General features: G+C 36.3%; 4 protein-coding genes across 5 annotated transcripts; 3 read left to right on the top strand and 1 right to left on the bottom strand.

The window, feature by feature from the left end:
• Positions 1-515: 515 nt before the first annotated feature.
• Positions 516-4,534, bottom strand: LOC111804988 (serine hydroxymethyltransferase 3, chloroplastic-like). Of its 2 annotated transcripts, none has more exons than XM_023689850.1 (12): positions 4,300-4,534; positions 3,708-3,925; positions 3,273-3,465; positions 2,980-3,154; positions 2,778-2,895; positions 2,583-2,695; positions 2,364-2,486; positions 1,698-1,802; positions 1,505-1,591; positions 1,331-1,438; positions 1,154-1,226; positions 516-1,078 (listed from the first exon to the last, which is right to left on the bottom strand). In XM_023689850.1, exons 2-12 carry the CDS (start codon positions 3,922-3,924, stop codon positions 804-806), a joined length of 1,587 nt encoding a protein of 528 aa, XP_023545618.1. In that variant the 5' UTR covers position 3,925; positions 4,300-4,534; the 3' UTR covers positions 516-803. The 2 variants fall into 2 exon arrangements, with proteins under 2 accessions (XP_023545618.1, XP_023545608.1); XM_023689840.1 differs by having other exon boundaries at positions 3,708-3,953; positions 4,300-4,532.
• A 1,318-nt stretch (positions 4,535-5,852) lies between these two features.
• On the top strand, positions 5,853-6,555 carry LOC111778124 (60S ribosomal protein L27-2). Its single transcript, XM_023657826.1, has one exon. The coding sequence runs from the start codon at positions 5,938-5,940 to the stop codon at positions 6,343-6,345; it is 408 nt and encodes a 135-aa protein (XP_023513594.1). The 5' UTR covers positions 5,853-5,937; the 3' UTR covers positions 6,346-6,555.
• A 1,403-nt stretch (positions 6,556-7,958) lies between these two features.
• LOC111806965 (60S ribosomal protein L27-2-like) lies at positions 7,959-8,666 on the top strand. The gene has a single exon (XM_023692558.1). The coding sequence runs from the start codon at positions 8,022-8,024 to the stop codon at positions 8,427-8,429; it is 408 nt and encodes a 135-aa protein (XP_023548326.1). The 5' UTR covers positions 7,959-8,021; the 3' UTR covers positions 8,430-8,666.
• A 2,471-nt stretch (positions 8,667-11,137) lies between these two features.
• LOC111810222 (scarecrow-like protein 23) lies at positions 11,138-12,945 on the top strand. Its single transcript, XM_023696867.1, has one exon. It carries the CDS (start codon positions 11,250-11,252, stop codon positions 12,564-12,566), a length of 1,317 nt encoding a protein of 438 aa, XP_023552635.1. The 5' UTR covers positions 11,138-11,249; the 3' UTR covers positions 12,567-12,945.
• The last annotated feature ends 3,937 nt before the right edge of the window (positions 12,946-16,882 follow it).

Below are 16,882 nucleotides of genomic sequence, written 5' to 3'. Positions count from 1 at the left end.
TCACTGATTTTTAAAAAACGTGAATAATATAAATGTAAAATATTATTAGTTTATACACTTCAAATATCTAAATTTTGTCTCATATAATTGGTCTATTATCACTATTTATTAAAAAATAAGAATAATAACAATAAATAAATAAAGTATTTTATTTTAAATTTAAAAAATACAAGTTTAATTTAAAATTTTAAATTAAAAATAATGCAAGTTTAATTTAAATATCCAAAATAAATAATTTTATGTACCAAGTTTATTCAAAAATTCAAAACCTCTAAAGCCTCGAGTCATCTAGACNTTTTTTTTTTTTTTTTTTTTTTTTTTTTTTTTTTTTTTCTGTTCTTTAAAGTGTTAGGACGTGAAGAAAATATTGTATGATTGATGTCTCTTGGTTCATATCACATTGGCTCATGCTTGGACACAAAAATGAAAGTTTAAAAACATATTAAACACAAATAGACAAAAATGTAAAACCACATCTCAAAAGGACTCCGATCCTCGTCGAATAAGATAAGCACTTTTTCGGAGAACACATCCAAAACTACCCATAAAAATTTCTGCTGAAAATAAAACTATTCATAGTAACTACAGCAGAATAAGAACACAAAATTAAAAATAGTTCCTACCAGAGCCTAACAGCAGCTTCTAAAATGTTACAAACTGCTTGGTCTTTTCCATTTTTATTACTACAATCATCACAAACACGACATCATCAAGACCAAGTGACATTTCCTCGGACCTTGTCACCTTTTTTTGTCTGAATTTTTATTGCAAGTTTATACCCATTTCATTATGTGTAGTGAAACTTACAAGCCAGGAATTGGGAATTGAGTTGTAAGAGCTTCAACTCTTGAGCGAAGATCCGACACTCGGTCGATCAAGGGGAAATCAGAGGTTGCCACGAACTTGAGGAACTCTTGAAGCTTCGATCCTGGGGCTAGTGGTTTGGCATCGAGAGTTATCTTAACACCCTCATGTATGAAGTCTGCAACTGCAATGAATTCCTTCTCAGTGAATCCTCGGGTGGTCATGGCAGGCGATCCGATTCGGATGCCTCCTGGAACTAGAGCACTCTTGTCACCTAAGCACAAAATAGCAAGGAGTTAGTTCAAGAAAACTGGGTATGATTACCAGCTTTTGAAACGTAAGTCATTACCTGGTACTGAGTTCTTGTTGAGAGTGATTGAGGCCATGTCGAGAATCTTTTCCACCCGTGCCCCATCGATGCCCTGTGGTTAGAGTGTACTTAAAGATTAACATATGCTAATACATGCTTCTTTACATCGTCATCTCAATTTTCAAAGCACAGATGTGAGGAACACAATGTATTTACCAATGGCCTTAGATCTACAAGAACCAGGTGATTGTCACTTCCACCAGAAACTAGCTTATAACCTAACTCGACCAGTCGACTAGCAAGAGCTCTGCAATTGGAGACGACCTAAAGTATAAAAACTGTGTTAGAAACTAAGAAAACAAGTGTTTTACACCACGTTTAGTGTCGTACCTTGTTCTGATAGTCCTTAAATTCCGGGGATTGAGCATGCTTCAAGCAGACAGCAAGTCCCCCAATTGTATGATTATGAGGACCACCCTGTAAGACAACAATAAAACCAACATATTTAAAAACCAAAGTCGAAGTCTCGAGCAAAATGAACGAACTCTTCTTTACATGCTACCACAAGGCAGGTCAAACCAACCTGTAATCCTGGGAACACAGCATTATTAATTGCAGATTCTAAGTCAACTCCCAGGACAGGATCCTTTCTGAAGAAAATCATGCCACCTCTTGGACCTCTCAGAGACTGCAAACACAATTTGACATTTCTTTCAGGCTGAGAAAGCAGTTTTTTTATGCAAAAAACGACCAGTATCCTACCAAATTATATACAAAGCTAATATGTTCTAAGAGAAGGCAGAATGACATAATGACCGAAAAACAATCAATATAAGTAAATGTGCATTAAATGAACTCCGTATCACGTCTATTTTTTCAGAGAAAAGGTATATATTTGTCTTCCTGAAGCTATCTTGGGCTCGTGGCTGAAAGACAAAGCAAAAGTGATCTAGAAGCGCGTTGTTTGAACTCTTTGGTGGATTATATGGCTTGAAAGAAATCAAAGGGTCCAACACTGTTTTAATTCTTCTCGTGATCATGTATGACATATGGCCTTTTCAGTTGGGTGCCCTTCAAAGAGAATTTCTTTTGTAATCACAATTTTCCTTTTATTTTTTATGTCAACATGGATTGGAGTTCTTTCTCTACCCTGCCTGCTAGGTTGTTCCTCTTTTACGTTTGGTTCTTGAATGTACACATTTCTTATTTTATAAAATGAAATAACTTTAGATGAAAATTTGTTCTTTACCTTGTGTGTTGTTGTGGTCACAATATCACAGTATTCAAAAGGATCAGCAACCACCGAAGCAGCAACAAGCCCACTAATGTGAGCCATATCCATCATGAGAAAAGCACCAACAGCATCAGCAATCTACCAGAGCAAATCAATAAGTTATTCACTAATGCTAGTTAGAATCTAAATAGGGCTACTTAATGTAAAATGGTGAATAATATCGGAAATCCTCACTTTTCTTATGCGAGGATAATCAAAATCACGTGGATAAGCACTTGCACCAGCAATAATCAGCTTTGGTTGAAATAAGTTGGCAGTTTTTTCGAGCATGTCATAATCTACAATGCCTGGAAGAGTTTTCTATTTACTTAGAATGAACAAACCAGCGAAGAGACCATAAAAAAACTCTATCCCACGTGCGGTACGTACCTGTAGTCTCGTCAAGACGATAAGGCATAGATTCAAAATAAATTGATGTGCCTGACACCCGCCTCTTTGGTGTCATAAACCCATGAGACAAATGTCCTCCATGAGGCAAGTCCAAACCCTAAAGTCATTTAACATGAGTCAGTATAACCAGTGATTGTCTAAATTAACGTCGGGATTAAAAAATAACGATAAGGATACTCACCATGATTCGATCGTGTGGATTAAGAATTGCTGTATAAACCTCAAAGTTAGCAGGTGATCCAGATAATGGTTGAACATTTACACCCCACTTGCTATTGTCCAAACGAAATGCTGCTAGAGCCCTTTGTTGACAGAGTGTTTCAAGCTCATCAATATGTTCATTGCCACCATAGTACCTGAGATACATGACAAAAATCTTAATACTCAATAATCCTCTCATCGACAACTTATCCCAAAACCCCCCACCAAAAATTAGAATTCACATCCATAGTATATCAAATGAATAAAGTTCACCTTTTTCCAGGCAATCCTTCCGAGTACTTGTTTGTGAGGCAGGACCCCACTGCCTCCATAACTGCCCTAGATGTAAAATTCTCAGATGCAATGAGTTCAAGGCTTTTAAACTGTCGCTGCTTTTCTTTATCGATAATGCTTCGAACATCGGGATCTGCTTCGCTCAAGCCATGGTCTACAAAACCGCTTCCACCTGCACAACACCAATGAAGTTAACCAGTGCCAAATTCTCCCACTCAATCAAACACAGTTCTTCTCATTCCTAGCAATCAATTAGGCTAATCTGGTATCAAGAAACAATATAAATCTTGTACAATTCTTGCTCGAGTAAAGGGTCAAACTTTCGAGCGATTCTATTAACATGTACCAAGCAGATATGCCAAATTTCTTTCAAACAATCACAACATTGGTAAATGACATTAGATTATATTTTACCTCCAAGTTGTGGAGCAGAGACAGATACAGAAGATGATGCCTTCCCCGCAACCATGTTTGCTTCAACACTGGAGGATTTGCAGGGCTTTAAGACGGTCCATTTCTTGTGTTGCGGAAACACACAAATGCTAGACCCTTTCGAAGGAAAAGACGATCCCTTCGCACAAACAACAACTTGCAGAGAGCCCATCACTGCAGCACCACTCGCAGCCTGCATTCTGTCTACTTAAATCTTCACAAAAAATCCTACAAATTTCATATAAGAAAACGAACTTCAATAACAACCAAACGGCATCACATAACCCCGATTACAGATTACAGGAAGACAATAGCTTCAATAAACATCAAAAGTTCAAAAAATAGCATGCAACATAGCATAGCATCATATTTGAGCACATCCAACCCACAAAACACTTCGAACACGCTGTGAAATTCTTGTCAGGTAAAAACAAAAACTATCAATCGTTTATCGCCAAAACTCCAATACTCCAATAGAGAATCAAAAAGAGCCGAAGTCAGAAAACACAGAAATGGCAGAGGAAAAGCTAAGTAAAGTGAGATGATGATACAATCGATGAAGGTAAAACGGAACCTTGAACCGGAGACGGACGGGAGGCGGAGGTTGGAAGCAGAGCGGCTGAGTATCCGTTTTCCGCACCTTAATTCTTCGCGATTGTTAATGCGTTTGGCTCGTATATAAAACGCCGGAAGTGTAGGGTTCTGATGAATTTCAAATAATTGCAACTTTTTGTGATTTGTTTAGTAATTTTCGAATAAAAATTATCGGTTTATATCTTTTCCATGTCAGCAGCTCTCGATTATCCCTTCAGCGATTGACATTTTTATTAATACAAACAAAAGTAGAAATAAGTGTAAGACCGCTGGAAGGGAGGAGGCTGCGGCGGCACGAGGAGGAGGCTGCGGCGGCACGCGGAGGAGGCTGCGGCGGCACGAGGAGGAGACGGCGTGAAGAATACGGTGAAGAAGAAAGGGCGTGGAGCACGCATGAGAGGGATTTCCTTCCTTTTATTTCTGAACTTAATTTAAAGCATATTAATAAATAAATAAAAATTAAGTCTAAATGTATTTTTACTTAAAATTTCAAGTGCATTTTTTAAATAAAGTAATACGGTTTTAATCCAAAATTAATGGTAATAATATTTTTTTTAATTTAGGTATATAATTAAAATTTTGAAAATTTTAAGAATGTTTTTATACAAAAATATAAAATTAATAATTATATCTATAAATAGCCCCACCCCCAAATTTATACATTTTTGTTTAATTCAAATTAAAAAATATATATATATAATTGTCACTATAAATTATAAATGCAATAAGTCCTCTACCTTCCAATTATATATTTAATATAAAATTAAAATTTGCTAATTATTAACTATTTTTATTTATATTATAGATTTCTAATTTGCTTATTGGCACTATTATTTTAAAATGTATTTTTCTATTTATATTTATTTTAGTGCTACTACTTTATCAATTTTAAATAATTCATCATACAACTTTATAAAATATTTAAATAATTGAATAATGACGACCAGCATCTAATTCACTGTGAAAACCTTAAGCTCGAACGCTCGGAGATTGGACATGGACTACAATTGAACATTTGAAAGGCAAAAACCACTCACGTTTGAAGAAACTTAGGTGAAGCCCGATAATTATAAGTTGATATTGTAAATAAGATTTTGAGAAGCGAGAATAAGAAAAATGGCCATAACGCTCTCAGTTTGTACGTGGCTACGTGCACGTATTGAGTTTTGATGGAAAACTGGGAGCGTATTGGACTTTTTTTTTCATGTTTTTCAACCTCCATTTACGATATCAACTTATGATTGTTATGTTTCACGTCAATTTATTTAAATTTGAGCCGTATCTATATTTGAACGGATGAATTGATGGTTGATAATTAAATTTGATTAAATTTACTTAAATAATTTAATGAACAAAAAAATATTTTTAATAATGGACTCTCTTAAATAATTAAAATATAAATATTTTAAAGGAACAGTACAAAATTAAAATATAAATATTTGAATATTTGTGGAGGATAGAGTTGAGTCATGGGAGGAAGGCCCAATTAGACTCTTAAAGCCCTAAAACCCCTAAAACCCGAAGGTTGAAACCCTAATTCCCATTGGCTAAATAAATCATTTCGCGTTCCTTCAGCCGGCGAGAGAGGCACAAGGGGGAAGCAGGGTAGAAGCCAAAAATGGTGAAATTCCTCAAGCAGAACAAGGCCGTCATCGTCCTTCAAGGACGTTACGCCGGTCGGAAGGCGGTCATCATTCGCGCCTTTGACGACGGAACTCGGGATCGTGCTTATGGTCACTGCTTGGTCGCCGGACTCAAGAAGTATCCGTCGAAGGTCATTAGGAAGGATTCTTCTAAGAAGACTGCTAAGAAGTCCAGAGTCAAGGCCTTCATTAAGCTCGTTAATTACAGACATCTAATGCCGACCAGGTACACTCTCGATGTAGATCTAAAGGATGTCGTCACCGTCGATTCCTTGCAGTCGAAGGACAAGAAGGTCACAGCCGCTAAAGAGACCAAGAAGAGATTCGAGGAGAGGTTCAAAACCGGCAAGAACAGGTGGTTTTTCACCAAGCTCAGGTTCTGAAGAGGCTCGTTCTGGATTATTCTCGTATTAGGTTACTCAGGAGGTCAATTTTTGTTTCTAATTTCATCTTTTGTTTTCGAGTAATCGGTAGTTTGTTTTGGTGTTTAATTTCTGTCTTGACGTACTCTAATCCTTCGGATGAGAAATTTCTGGGTTTATAATGCTACATTCGAGACTTCACTTCTGTTTCCATGAGAGTATTGTTATTCATATATTTATTTAGAACACTGGACTACTGATTCTCACTGAAAACGAGCATTTCTGCAACTGTTGGATAGCTCTAACCTTAACCATCAGGAGCTAAACAATTGATGAACTGAAGGAAGAGTTGGTGAGATGTTTTATACGAGTAAGACCTGTTCTTAGGTTGATTGAGATGATCTGTCGCGGACTGCACACATTATATTTCCACCGCTTGAATTTATATGTTCTTGTGCGCTATTCAGTTGAATTCAGTAATGAAACCATTGTTAGGGTTACCTTCGACCAAAACTAGTGCTTACTTTCGAGACAATCTCTTTTGTTGAACTGATGTTTTTGGGTGATTGAAGCTGTTCTTCCTTGTTCAAGAAGTTATATTTCCAATTTTGATTTGTCAAGGGTATGGATTAGTATACAATTTTGTAACTTGCGCAAGCACCTATTGGGGACATAAATGTTAATGCATGATCGGTTGTTCGACTCTACTTTCATTTATAGTCGGTTGTTCGACTCTACTTTCATTTATAGTCGGTTGTTCGACTCTACTTTCATTTATAGTCGGTTGTTCGACTCTACTTTCATTTATAGTCGGTTGTTCGACTCTACTTTCATTTATAGTCGGTTGTTCGACTCTACTTTCATTTATAGTCGGTTGTTCGACTCTACTTTCATTTATAGTCGGTTGTTCGACTCTACTTTCATTTATAGTCGGTTGTTCGACTCTACTTTCATTTATAGTCGGTTGTTCGACTCTACTTTCATTTATAGTCGGTTGTTCGACTCTACTTTCATTTATAGTCGGTTGTTCGACTCTACTTTCATTTATAGTCGGTTGTTCGACTCTACTTTCATTTATAGTCGGTGTTGAATGCATATTAATTCTTCACATGCATGCAGGCTTGTTAATGTACCTCTTTAGTTCTTACTCATCACACCATATCATGATTGGACATATTAAAAAGAAGGTTTTGGATGTTTTTTAAGTTTAGACTTATTGACATAAATGTTAATGCACACGAGTAAACTCAAATTAATGATATATATTTTATTATACGGTTTGTGTTTAGCCCATCTGAAAATTAATTTTTTATTTTATTTTTTTAGTATTAACACGAGGTATGAAAAGCTAAACTTCCCACCATAAACGTAACATGCACGTCAATTATCGCTAAGCTATGTTTATTTTAGTATAAACCATCATTATTTCAAAATATTAGACACATAAATTATGAATAATTATATATTTTGCCTTTATTAATTTACGTGATAAAAAAGTTTTATTTTTATTTTTAAAATTTGAGTTAAACAAAAAGCCCATTTGAGTCTGAAAGCCCATTTCAACACGGCCCAATGCCACATGAAAGCCCATTTTCACAAGGAAAGCCCCATTACCCTATTTTAGGGGAAACCTAAATCCGCGCTTCGTCTGTTGGAGCCGACGCGAAGGGGAAAAGACACAGAGGAGAAATCCGACCATGGTGAAATTCCTCAAGCAGAACAAGGCCGTCATCGTCCTTCAAGGCCGTTACGCTGGCCGGAAAGCGGTCATCATTCGTGCCTTCGACGATGGGACTCGGGATCGTGCTTATGGCCACTGTTTGGTCGCCGGAATCAAGAAGTATCCGGCGAAGGTAATTCGCAAGGACTCTTCTAAGAAGACTGCTAAGAAGTCCAGAGTCAAGGCCTTCATCAAGCTTGTTAATTACAGACACCTAATGCCCACCAGGTACACTCTCGATGTGGATCTTAAGGACGTGGTTACCATCGATAGCTTGCAGTCGAAGGACAAGAAGGTTACGGCCGCTAAGGAGACCAAGAAGAGATTCGAGGAGAGGTTCAAGACCGGGAAGAACAGGTGGTTTTTCACCAAGCTCAGGTTCTGAAGAGGCTCGTTCAGTTATGGATATGTTATGGATTACTCTGGTATTAGGCTACTGAGCAGCTTTATTGTTATTTTCCGTTTTGTTATCGAGTTATTATACGTTTAATTTTGAAAGGTAGTTTGTTTTGGTGTTTAATTTTTCGATGGACGTATCCTAATCTTTTGGATGAGAAATTTCTGTGATTTTGATATTACATTTGAGATTTCACTTATTTATCTTCACAAATATTTCGACTTATGTGATAGCATTGTTATTCGTATGCTGAGTGTTTTTGTTTCCTTTGAATCTGTCTGTTTCATTGCTTTAATTTTATCGAGAAATGGTGTCCTGATTCTCACTGAAATGAACATTTCTGTAAAGAATTGCTGAGATGTTTATTATCAGATAGCATGTTCTTAGCTTTGCTTGATAAGATCTTCAATGAGTTTCTTAAATTACATTCCCATCTGTTGAATTTATGTTCAATGGCGGGCTGTTTTGGTCAAAGTTTGAAAAGGCTAACTTTTAAGCATGTGCTAGTTCTGCTATAATCAATGGACCATTGGTTCAAGGAAAACTATAAACCAATGCTTAAACGAACCTTTTGGTAACCTGCCTGACCCCTTGGCTAAACCTAATTGAATCAACTGATGTTTCTTGGTCAAACTGGTCGAATCAACTTCGTTTGATTGCGTTTTTCATATTCTGGCCGTCCGGGAAGGGATATTTGTTTTTGAGATGAGATGGGCTGTGTTTCTTTTGCATAGTTTCAAGCCAACATGTTTAATTTTAGTTGAACAGATTATTTCTGATAGTTGGATCTTCTCCTCTGCTTGATTGAACTTTGAATTGGGAGCTGAAATTTGAATTTACCTTATTTGGTTTGATAGAACTGTGTTCATTATCACATGTTATTGTTCAAAACGAAACTGTTCATTCTTTTAAATTCTTTTGAGCTATGAATTGCAAGTATGTTAGGATGTACAAATATTTGTAGCATTCCCATTTCATAAATCCTGCCATCCTCTTCAGGGAAGCCTTGTTTATTCATTGTGTTGTTCCTTCATAATCACTCTTGATATGAACATGTAGAATGTTGAAAATGTTATTCTACTGATGTTTTGATTCTTACTTTAGGACAGTCAACGTTTCGAAAATTAACATCACTCGACGTGGTTCCACCGATCATTTCTTGATCTTCCATTATAAATATGACTGAATATCTGATTCTCTTTCCCTTATATATTGCTTGCTAAATGGACTATATTTTGTTTGATGCTAAGTATATGATATCAAATGTTGTGGTAGGAAATCATGTGTTGGGTGACTTTATCCATTCCGTATGGCTGTCTGTGCTCGTTAAGGTTCTCACTGTTATGCTTGCGCTCATCTGCTGCTACTTGTACTTTGTTTGTCCGAGACTGATTGCTTATTTACCTTGATATTCAGTAGTTTTCTTTCCCATTTCGTGGTTATGCATTCAGCTCCTTTTTCCCCCCCATATTTTAGAACATCCAGCTAATAAATCATTATACTATGAGTCCTTAACATTTCAAATAGCCATTAAATATAAGATATGATGTACTCTCCCGTTCAATATAGATTGGGTAGAGAGTTGAACAAAACACCCTTTAGAAGGGCGTGACAACCTCCCCTAGAAGCCTTGAGGGGAAAGCCCAAAAAGGACAATATCTGTTAGTGGTATTACTAGGCTGTTACAAATGGTATTAGAGCTAGACACTGGACGACATGCTAGCCTTCTACTGAAGGAAGTAGACACGAGGCAGTGTGCTAGTAAGGACGCTGGTCCCAAAGGGGGGGTGGATTTGGTGGTGGTCCCACATCGATTAGAGAAACAAACGAGTGCTAACAAGGATGCTGGGCCTCGTAAAACCATTTATTAAATCATTAGGATAATGATCCATCAACCTACTGACGCTGCGCGAAACCATCACAAAGCTTTATGTATAAAGAACGGGCAAATCCTCAAGGGTTATTTGAGATTTTCTCTTCTTACCCGGAGTTAGGCCAAGTGGAGAGAAAACTATTTAGAATTTTAAAAATATTTTTTATTGAAAAAAATGAAAATAAAATTGAAATTAATAAGGTTCATATGAGACTATATAGATTACGCACATTAAGGATAAATTCATACGTATATGGTTCATTCGAGGATAAGGATAGGAAGTGGAATACCCACTTCCAAGCCCGCTACACTTATCTCAACCCAAGATCCGACCCGCACATCATTTTTTCTTTTTTAAATTATTATTATTATACATTTATTTACTTCAATCATTTTTAATAATTCACTTTAAAAAATCACATTTGAACNAAACAGAGTGCCACTGCTGTCGTAAAACAAAAAATGATGAGAAAATCAACAATAATGAGGAAGGTAAATAGAATTCACAAAGAAAATAATTGCTCAAAATATATAATTACGTGAAATTAGGTGTATGATTAATTCGAAACATAAATTTGACTAATCTCATAAATTAATAATTAAAACAAAGAAAAAAAAAAGCCTGGAGAAACGGCGTTAAAAAAAAAAAACGTAACACGTGGCACAATGACGTGGCCGGGCTGCAAAACTTAAAAATTAATACGTAAAGGGTGAACATAAAAAACGCAGTTAACGACAGCTGCAGACGGAGTAGCTAACGGCATTTCCGGATAAGAAAAAAAAAATAAAAATAAAAAATTAAATTATTTAATTATCTTCTTCCTTCTTCATTCGTCCATCACAATTCTGACACATTTTGTGTGCAACTCTCGTTCAATCCTTCTTTGTCCCTTTCCCCCAAAAGCTTCTCTCCTTTTGATTCTCTCCTCCGAATCATGCTTCGAAGTTTAATCCCTCATTCCCCCATCAATTCCGCTTCCAATTCCATGTCGTCCAAGCGCCCCGCCGACGCCGACTCCTCCGCCGACGACCCTTCCTCCAAGCGTCTCAATTCCGGTCCCTCCAACTTCCACGCCGGCGCCTCCGGGGAGAAGGACGTCGAGGAGGAAGAAGAGCTTCCGCTTGTCGATGGCAGCGACTCCACTGGTTTGAGACTGCTAGGTCTTCTTCTTCAATGCGCTGAGTGCGTCGCTATGGATAATCTACAAGAGGCGAACGATCTCTTGCCGGAGATCTCGGAGCTCTCCTCGCCGTTTGGTACCTCACCTGAGCGCGTCGGCGCGTACTTCGCCCACGCGCTTCAGGCTAGAGTGATTAGCTCCTGCTTGGGAACCTACTCGCCCTTGTCGATTAGAACGCTGAATCAAACTCAGTCGCAGAGGATGTTTAATGCTCTGCAATCCTACAATTCGATTAGTCCCTTAATCAAGTTCTCTCACTTCACTGCTAATCAAGCCATTTTCCAAGCCTTGGACGGCGAAGATCGAGTCCACGTTATCGATCTCGACGTAATGCAAGGTCTTCAATGGCCTGGATTGTTCCACATCCTCGCCTCCCGCTCGAAGAAAATCCAATCCCTACGAATCTCCGGCTTCGGATCCTCTTCGGAATTGCTCCAATCCACCGGGCAGAGACTCGCCGATTTCGCAACCTCCCTCGGCCTCCCGTTCGAGTTCCATCCAGTGGAAGGCAAAATCGGAAACCTAACGGACCCAAAGCAACTGGAATTGAGGGCAGGCGAGGCGGTGGTAGTGCACTGGATGCACCATTGCTTGTACGACATAACCGGCAGCGATATAGGTACGCTGAGACTTCTTTCAACCCTAAAACCTAAACTGATCACCATTGTGGAACAGGATCTGAGCCATGGGGGCAGTTTTCTAGGAAGATTCGTAGAAGCTCTGCATTATTACAGCGCGTTATTCGACGCGCTGGGTGATAGTTTGGCGATGGATAGCGTGGAAAGGCATGTGGTGGAGCAGCAATTGTTGGGATGTGAGATTAGGAACATTATCGCCGTCGGTGGACCCAAAAGAACTGGAGAAGTGAAGGTGGAGAGATGGGGGGATGAACTGAAACGGGTCGGGTTCGGAGCCGTGTCTCTTGGGGGAAACCCAGCTGCTCAGGCCAGTCTGCTTCTGGGCATGTTCCCCTGGAAAGGGTACACTCTGGTTGAAGAAAATGGGTGCCTGAAACTCGGATGGAAGGACCTTTCCCTGCTCACAGCCTCTGCCTGGCAGCCCTGTGATTGAAAACCCCATTGTTTTTAAGTGCTTTTCTTAGAGCAGTTCATAATTTTGGTTGAAGGGGGGCGGGGCAGGGGCAGCCCTCCCTCCCTCCCTCCCTCCCTTCCTCTGCCAAGAACAATAATGGCGCCATTATTCCTGGCTGTGGATGAACAGAGGAGGCCATTAAAGCAGCAAAGAATTGGGACAACAAAGCTTGTCTTACTGAGTTCTGGAACTTGGAGATTGTTGGATTAGTAGCAAACAACCTGCCGTGTAAGACTTCTTTATCTCTGCTGCTTCTCTGGTTTTAGTTCTGTGTAAAATATCATTGTTTATTTCAGAATAAAACCATGATGAATAAGATCATTATTTTTGTTTCTGGATCCAAGATTGGAACTACTGATTTCTCAGTCTTATGCAATTAACTAGTTGAGTTATGATGTTCGTTCTTGGAATAATGTTCTTTTTATCGATCAAGTTGAGTATTCCATTCAAGTCAGTTGAGTATTCCATTCAAGTACACGGATCTTTAAATCTCTAGAAATAACTTTCTAGGCTACACTTTTGAAAAAAACGTTTACACGACACACTATGATTGGATTCTTCTCTGTCTCTTTTTCTTTCTTTTGAGGGTACTTTTTAACATTTTTCCTTTGTTAATTTATGCATACTTTATGCTCCTATGATTATATAATGTCAAGCAGTAAAACAAGCTTAGTTTTAATGTTTCAGAGAAGTGACAAGATTTCAACCATATAACCTATGCTTTTATTTATCACTATATATATATATATATCATGATTTTGATTAAAATGGATAATAGCCTGCTTTGACAGGGAACCAATGGCTGAGCATGCAAACCACCATCAAAAAGAAAAAAAGAAGACAATTTTTTAATGGACAAAACTGATGTGATATGGATTTGATCAAAGCATCATAGAAAGTAACTGCTTAACCTCTTCCAAAAATAAACATGAACTTAAATTATTATAATGAAATATCTTTTCACTCTATTTTTTAAAATACAATTATTCTATTCTCGATTTTTTACCCATGTTTTAAAACTAGAACGTCCCATAAAAAAAACAACACAACACAACTATGTTATTTCAAATTTAGTACCTACAAACGTCTCAATTCAAGTCACTGTGACATAAATTTTTCATCAACCGTTCTAATATATTTGAATTGAATTCAACACTTGACTCGAGTGAAAACGGTAAAGATGGGGTGTAATGATAGATCCTTCGAGCACACATTTGGAAGCAGTGAATGAGCAATTTGAAAAGTAAGTATGGAAATGATAAGTGTTTGATTTAGAAATGAAAATGGTACAAATTTTTGTGAGTTTGATCACAAGTTTCCCATTTGAATGTGTTCCCCAAAAGCTGAGAGACCCATTGGTGACTGAATTCAAAATCATTCCAACAACACAACAAAAAAACACTCTCTCACCTTCTTTCTATAACCAACAACTTCCATTTTTTATCCTCTACTTTCCCATCTTCTTCCCTTCCCTACTATGCAAACCACTACAACAAACCCTAACGTCCTTGTCTCTTAATAATTGTTGGCTCCATATTCGAAAATACAATGCGATTTCTTAAAATCACCCTATGTATATAGTGGGTGTCGAGAGTTTTCTATTTATAATCATTTCAGTTTCAAATAACATCAAATAGATTTCCGTCTCTACTATTACAATAGTTCATCATCGTTTTGATATTTTGTTCTTTAATAAAAAAATCATATATGTATCCTATATCTTTCTATGCTTTGACTCGTTTAATATGCAACCAAAAAAGAAAGAAAAACAAATGAAATTTCCGTTTTTTACCAACCCTATAAATCGTTCGGAGAAATTAATAGATGACACCGTCCGTTAATAATATATGGTTAATAATGATTGAATAGAGATTTTGATGGAATAGTGTAAGACTAAAAAAGGGAGGTTTCTTTAATAATTTATGATGTGTTAGTGTGTGGCATAGGACAGTGTATCATCATTTTGATGCCTTCTCTCACTTCATAATAATGGAAGCTAAGTCAAAGGAGGAATCATTTTGTTATTGTCAAAATGCTTAACATTTGTCTCCCAATTGATTGATGTTGTTTGGTCGTGTTTTATGCATATCTTCGTCCAAACGCACTCTCATGCTTAAGTCAGTGAATAATACAAACGAACCATTATTTACGTGATTTCACGTAAAGATGTGTCACGGGCAGTTAAAGACCCACTTAATAGACTGAGTCTTTCGTCCAATCAACACCATCTTAATAGATCATTGTCCGTCTATGATAACAGGTGATCTGGTCCATCTAATACAACTCGACTATAAGAGACCAAATGGGTTTCCCTCCTTAGGGCTCGTTGATAAATAATTTATAAAATAGTTTTAGAATTTTTTTTAAAAAAAATGAGAATCTATAGAGAGGGGGGCAAAAGTTGATGATGAAGTAGTGGAAGAATGTTGGCACACAATGCAAAAACTTGTTGTTTTCAATCAAACACAAAACAATGAACACTTTGTTGAAAAACATTTTATTTATTTATTTTTATTTATTAATTAATTATTGCATCATTTATAATAAGAAGAAATTCTTGGGTCACCATCAAATGAATATGTCCATACCCTAATTATTTTTGTGTTGGAAAACAATACCTCAACTTGGTACATTTTTTTTTTTTTTAAATTTGTGTTTTTTCTTGTCCTAAAGGATGTCATCTAATGAATGGGATAAGGTGTTGAATTGGATTCCTTTTTCTTAAAATATGTATTCGTGTTTGTTTCTCAAATTTTGTCTTTCTTTAGCTAATTTACACGATCATTTTGTTTTAGAAAATTAAGTAAATGATTTGATTGGCAAGAAATATGTTAAGAAAATATATAGATGTTTTTGGATATTGGACTTTTAAAGTTAATTTTGATGAGTTTAATTATTTAATTAACGTTCGACGTTAGAAACAAGTGTATAAAATAAATGGTACTTTTTTTTATCTGAGTAATTTATAGTCTGATTCCGAAAATTTAAACTTAGTTTCTATTCGATCCTTGATGTTTTAGAAATGACATGTCGGGTCTCCAATAGTTATCCAATAACTTCTAATTTGTGAGGTTACATTGCTACGACCTTATTTATTTGATCCATTTTTTTCTCTCCTCTTTCTCTTACCCATTTGTCTCCTCGTTCTCTTCTTGTTGTCACTCATTACTTATACCTCCGCACATTTCGTAGGGAATTTCTCGAAAACCTCACACCTAGTGACATTATCATTTATTATTTGTACGTCCAAAACGGACCAAACCACTTGAGGTTGCCCCACAATAGTATTTACAGAATCATTTAGACACACTTCATAAATGAAAACAGGTATCGTGGAAACATGTCATTGTCAACTAAAGAAAGATGATGAAGAATTGGTTGAAATAGAAACTAAATACTTTTTTAGACGTCTTCCACTATCGGTACGATTATCGATATCAATGTAGACATTACACACCAAAGGGATAAGGGAGGTGAGGTGAGAGAGTAAGAAAGAGGAGAAAGGGAAAGAGACAATTATTCCAAGTTTTTTTTTTTTTTTTTTTTTGGTTAAATAATTATTCATGGAATCATTAATTTTTTTTTTTTATTATTGAAATTTTGGTGGAACTAAACCATGGAACTGTTAAGATTTTCATTTGATTAATAAAAAAGTAAAGTTTATGTGTCAAAGTGGAATCAAACATTTTATTAGGGTAAATAAAATGAAGAAAGTAAGAGAAAACATTATACCAAAAATCATTGGCTTTTGACAAATGCTACAATTCCTTTTGACCAAATTCCTAACAAAAACAAAAATGGTCATTTAAGACAATTGAGAAATTGAGAAAAATCACACGTGAACCAAAAAGTAAAGGGAAAGTGTATACGACTTTAACTTTTGATCAAATATTTAGTTATCACGTTTGAATAATGAAATACTAAATTAATGAAACTACATTCGAAAAAGGTAATATTAAAAATATAAAATTAAGGTAATGAAACTACATTCGAAAAAGGTAATATTAAAAATATAAAATTAAGATTAAAAAAAAATTTTGTGACTAAATCATAATAATAAGTAGAGTTGAAGTTATATATATATATTTTATTTTTTTATTTTTTTATTTTGGTTAAAAAATCTTTACCTAATTATATAGAAGTAGTGGAAATGCTATAATTTTGATTGGATAGAATTTAACGTATCATCTTTTTGTTATCACATTGTTTTCCTTTGTTTTTGTTGGAAAACGATGGAAAAAGTTGAAAAAGACGTCCACATGGACATTATTGATATCAATTATGTCTATAAGGAG

The sequence above is a fragment of the Cucurbita pepo genome, chromosome LG01 (assembly GCF_002806865.2).
Source record: "Cucurbita pepo subsp. pepo cultivar mu-cu-16 chromosome LG01, ASM280686v2, whole genome shotgun sequence".
Taxonomy (NCBI): domain Eukaryota; kingdom Viridiplantae; phylum Streptophyta; class Magnoliopsida; order Cucurbitales; family Cucurbitaceae; genus Cucurbita; species Cucurbita pepo.
This window is presented reverse-complemented; position numbering and strand designations above follow the sequence as displayed.

What these genes read in the sequence shown, in the direction of transcription:
- LOC111804988 (XM_023689850.1), bottom strand. Translation starts at nt 3,924, where the DNA reads ATGCAGGCTGCGAGTGGTGCTGCAGTGATGGGCTCTCTGCAAGTTGTT. An exon ending in ATTATCCTCGCATAAGAAAA is followed by an intron (nt 2,487 to 2,582) that starts GTGAGGATTTCC and finishes TTGCTCTGGTAG; the next exon opens with ATTGCTGATGCTGTTGGTGC. An exon ending in TGACCACAACAACACACAAG is followed by an intron (nt 1,803 to 2,363) that starts GTAAAGAACAAA and finishes TTGTGTTTGCAG; the next exon opens with TCTCTGAGAGGTCCAAGAGG.
- LOC111778124 (XM_023657826.1), top strand. Translation starts at nt 5,938, where the DNA reads ATGGTGAAATTCCTCAAGCAGAACAAGGCCGTCATCGTCCTTCAAGGA.
- LOC111806965 (XM_023692558.1), top strand. Translation starts at nt 8,022, where the DNA reads ATGGTGAAATTCCTCAAGCAGAACAAGGCCGTCATCGTCCTTCAAGGC.
- LOC111810222 (XM_023696867.1), top strand. Translation starts at nt 11,250, where the DNA reads ATGCTTCGAAGTTTAATCCCTCATTCCCCCATCAATTCCGCTTCCAAT.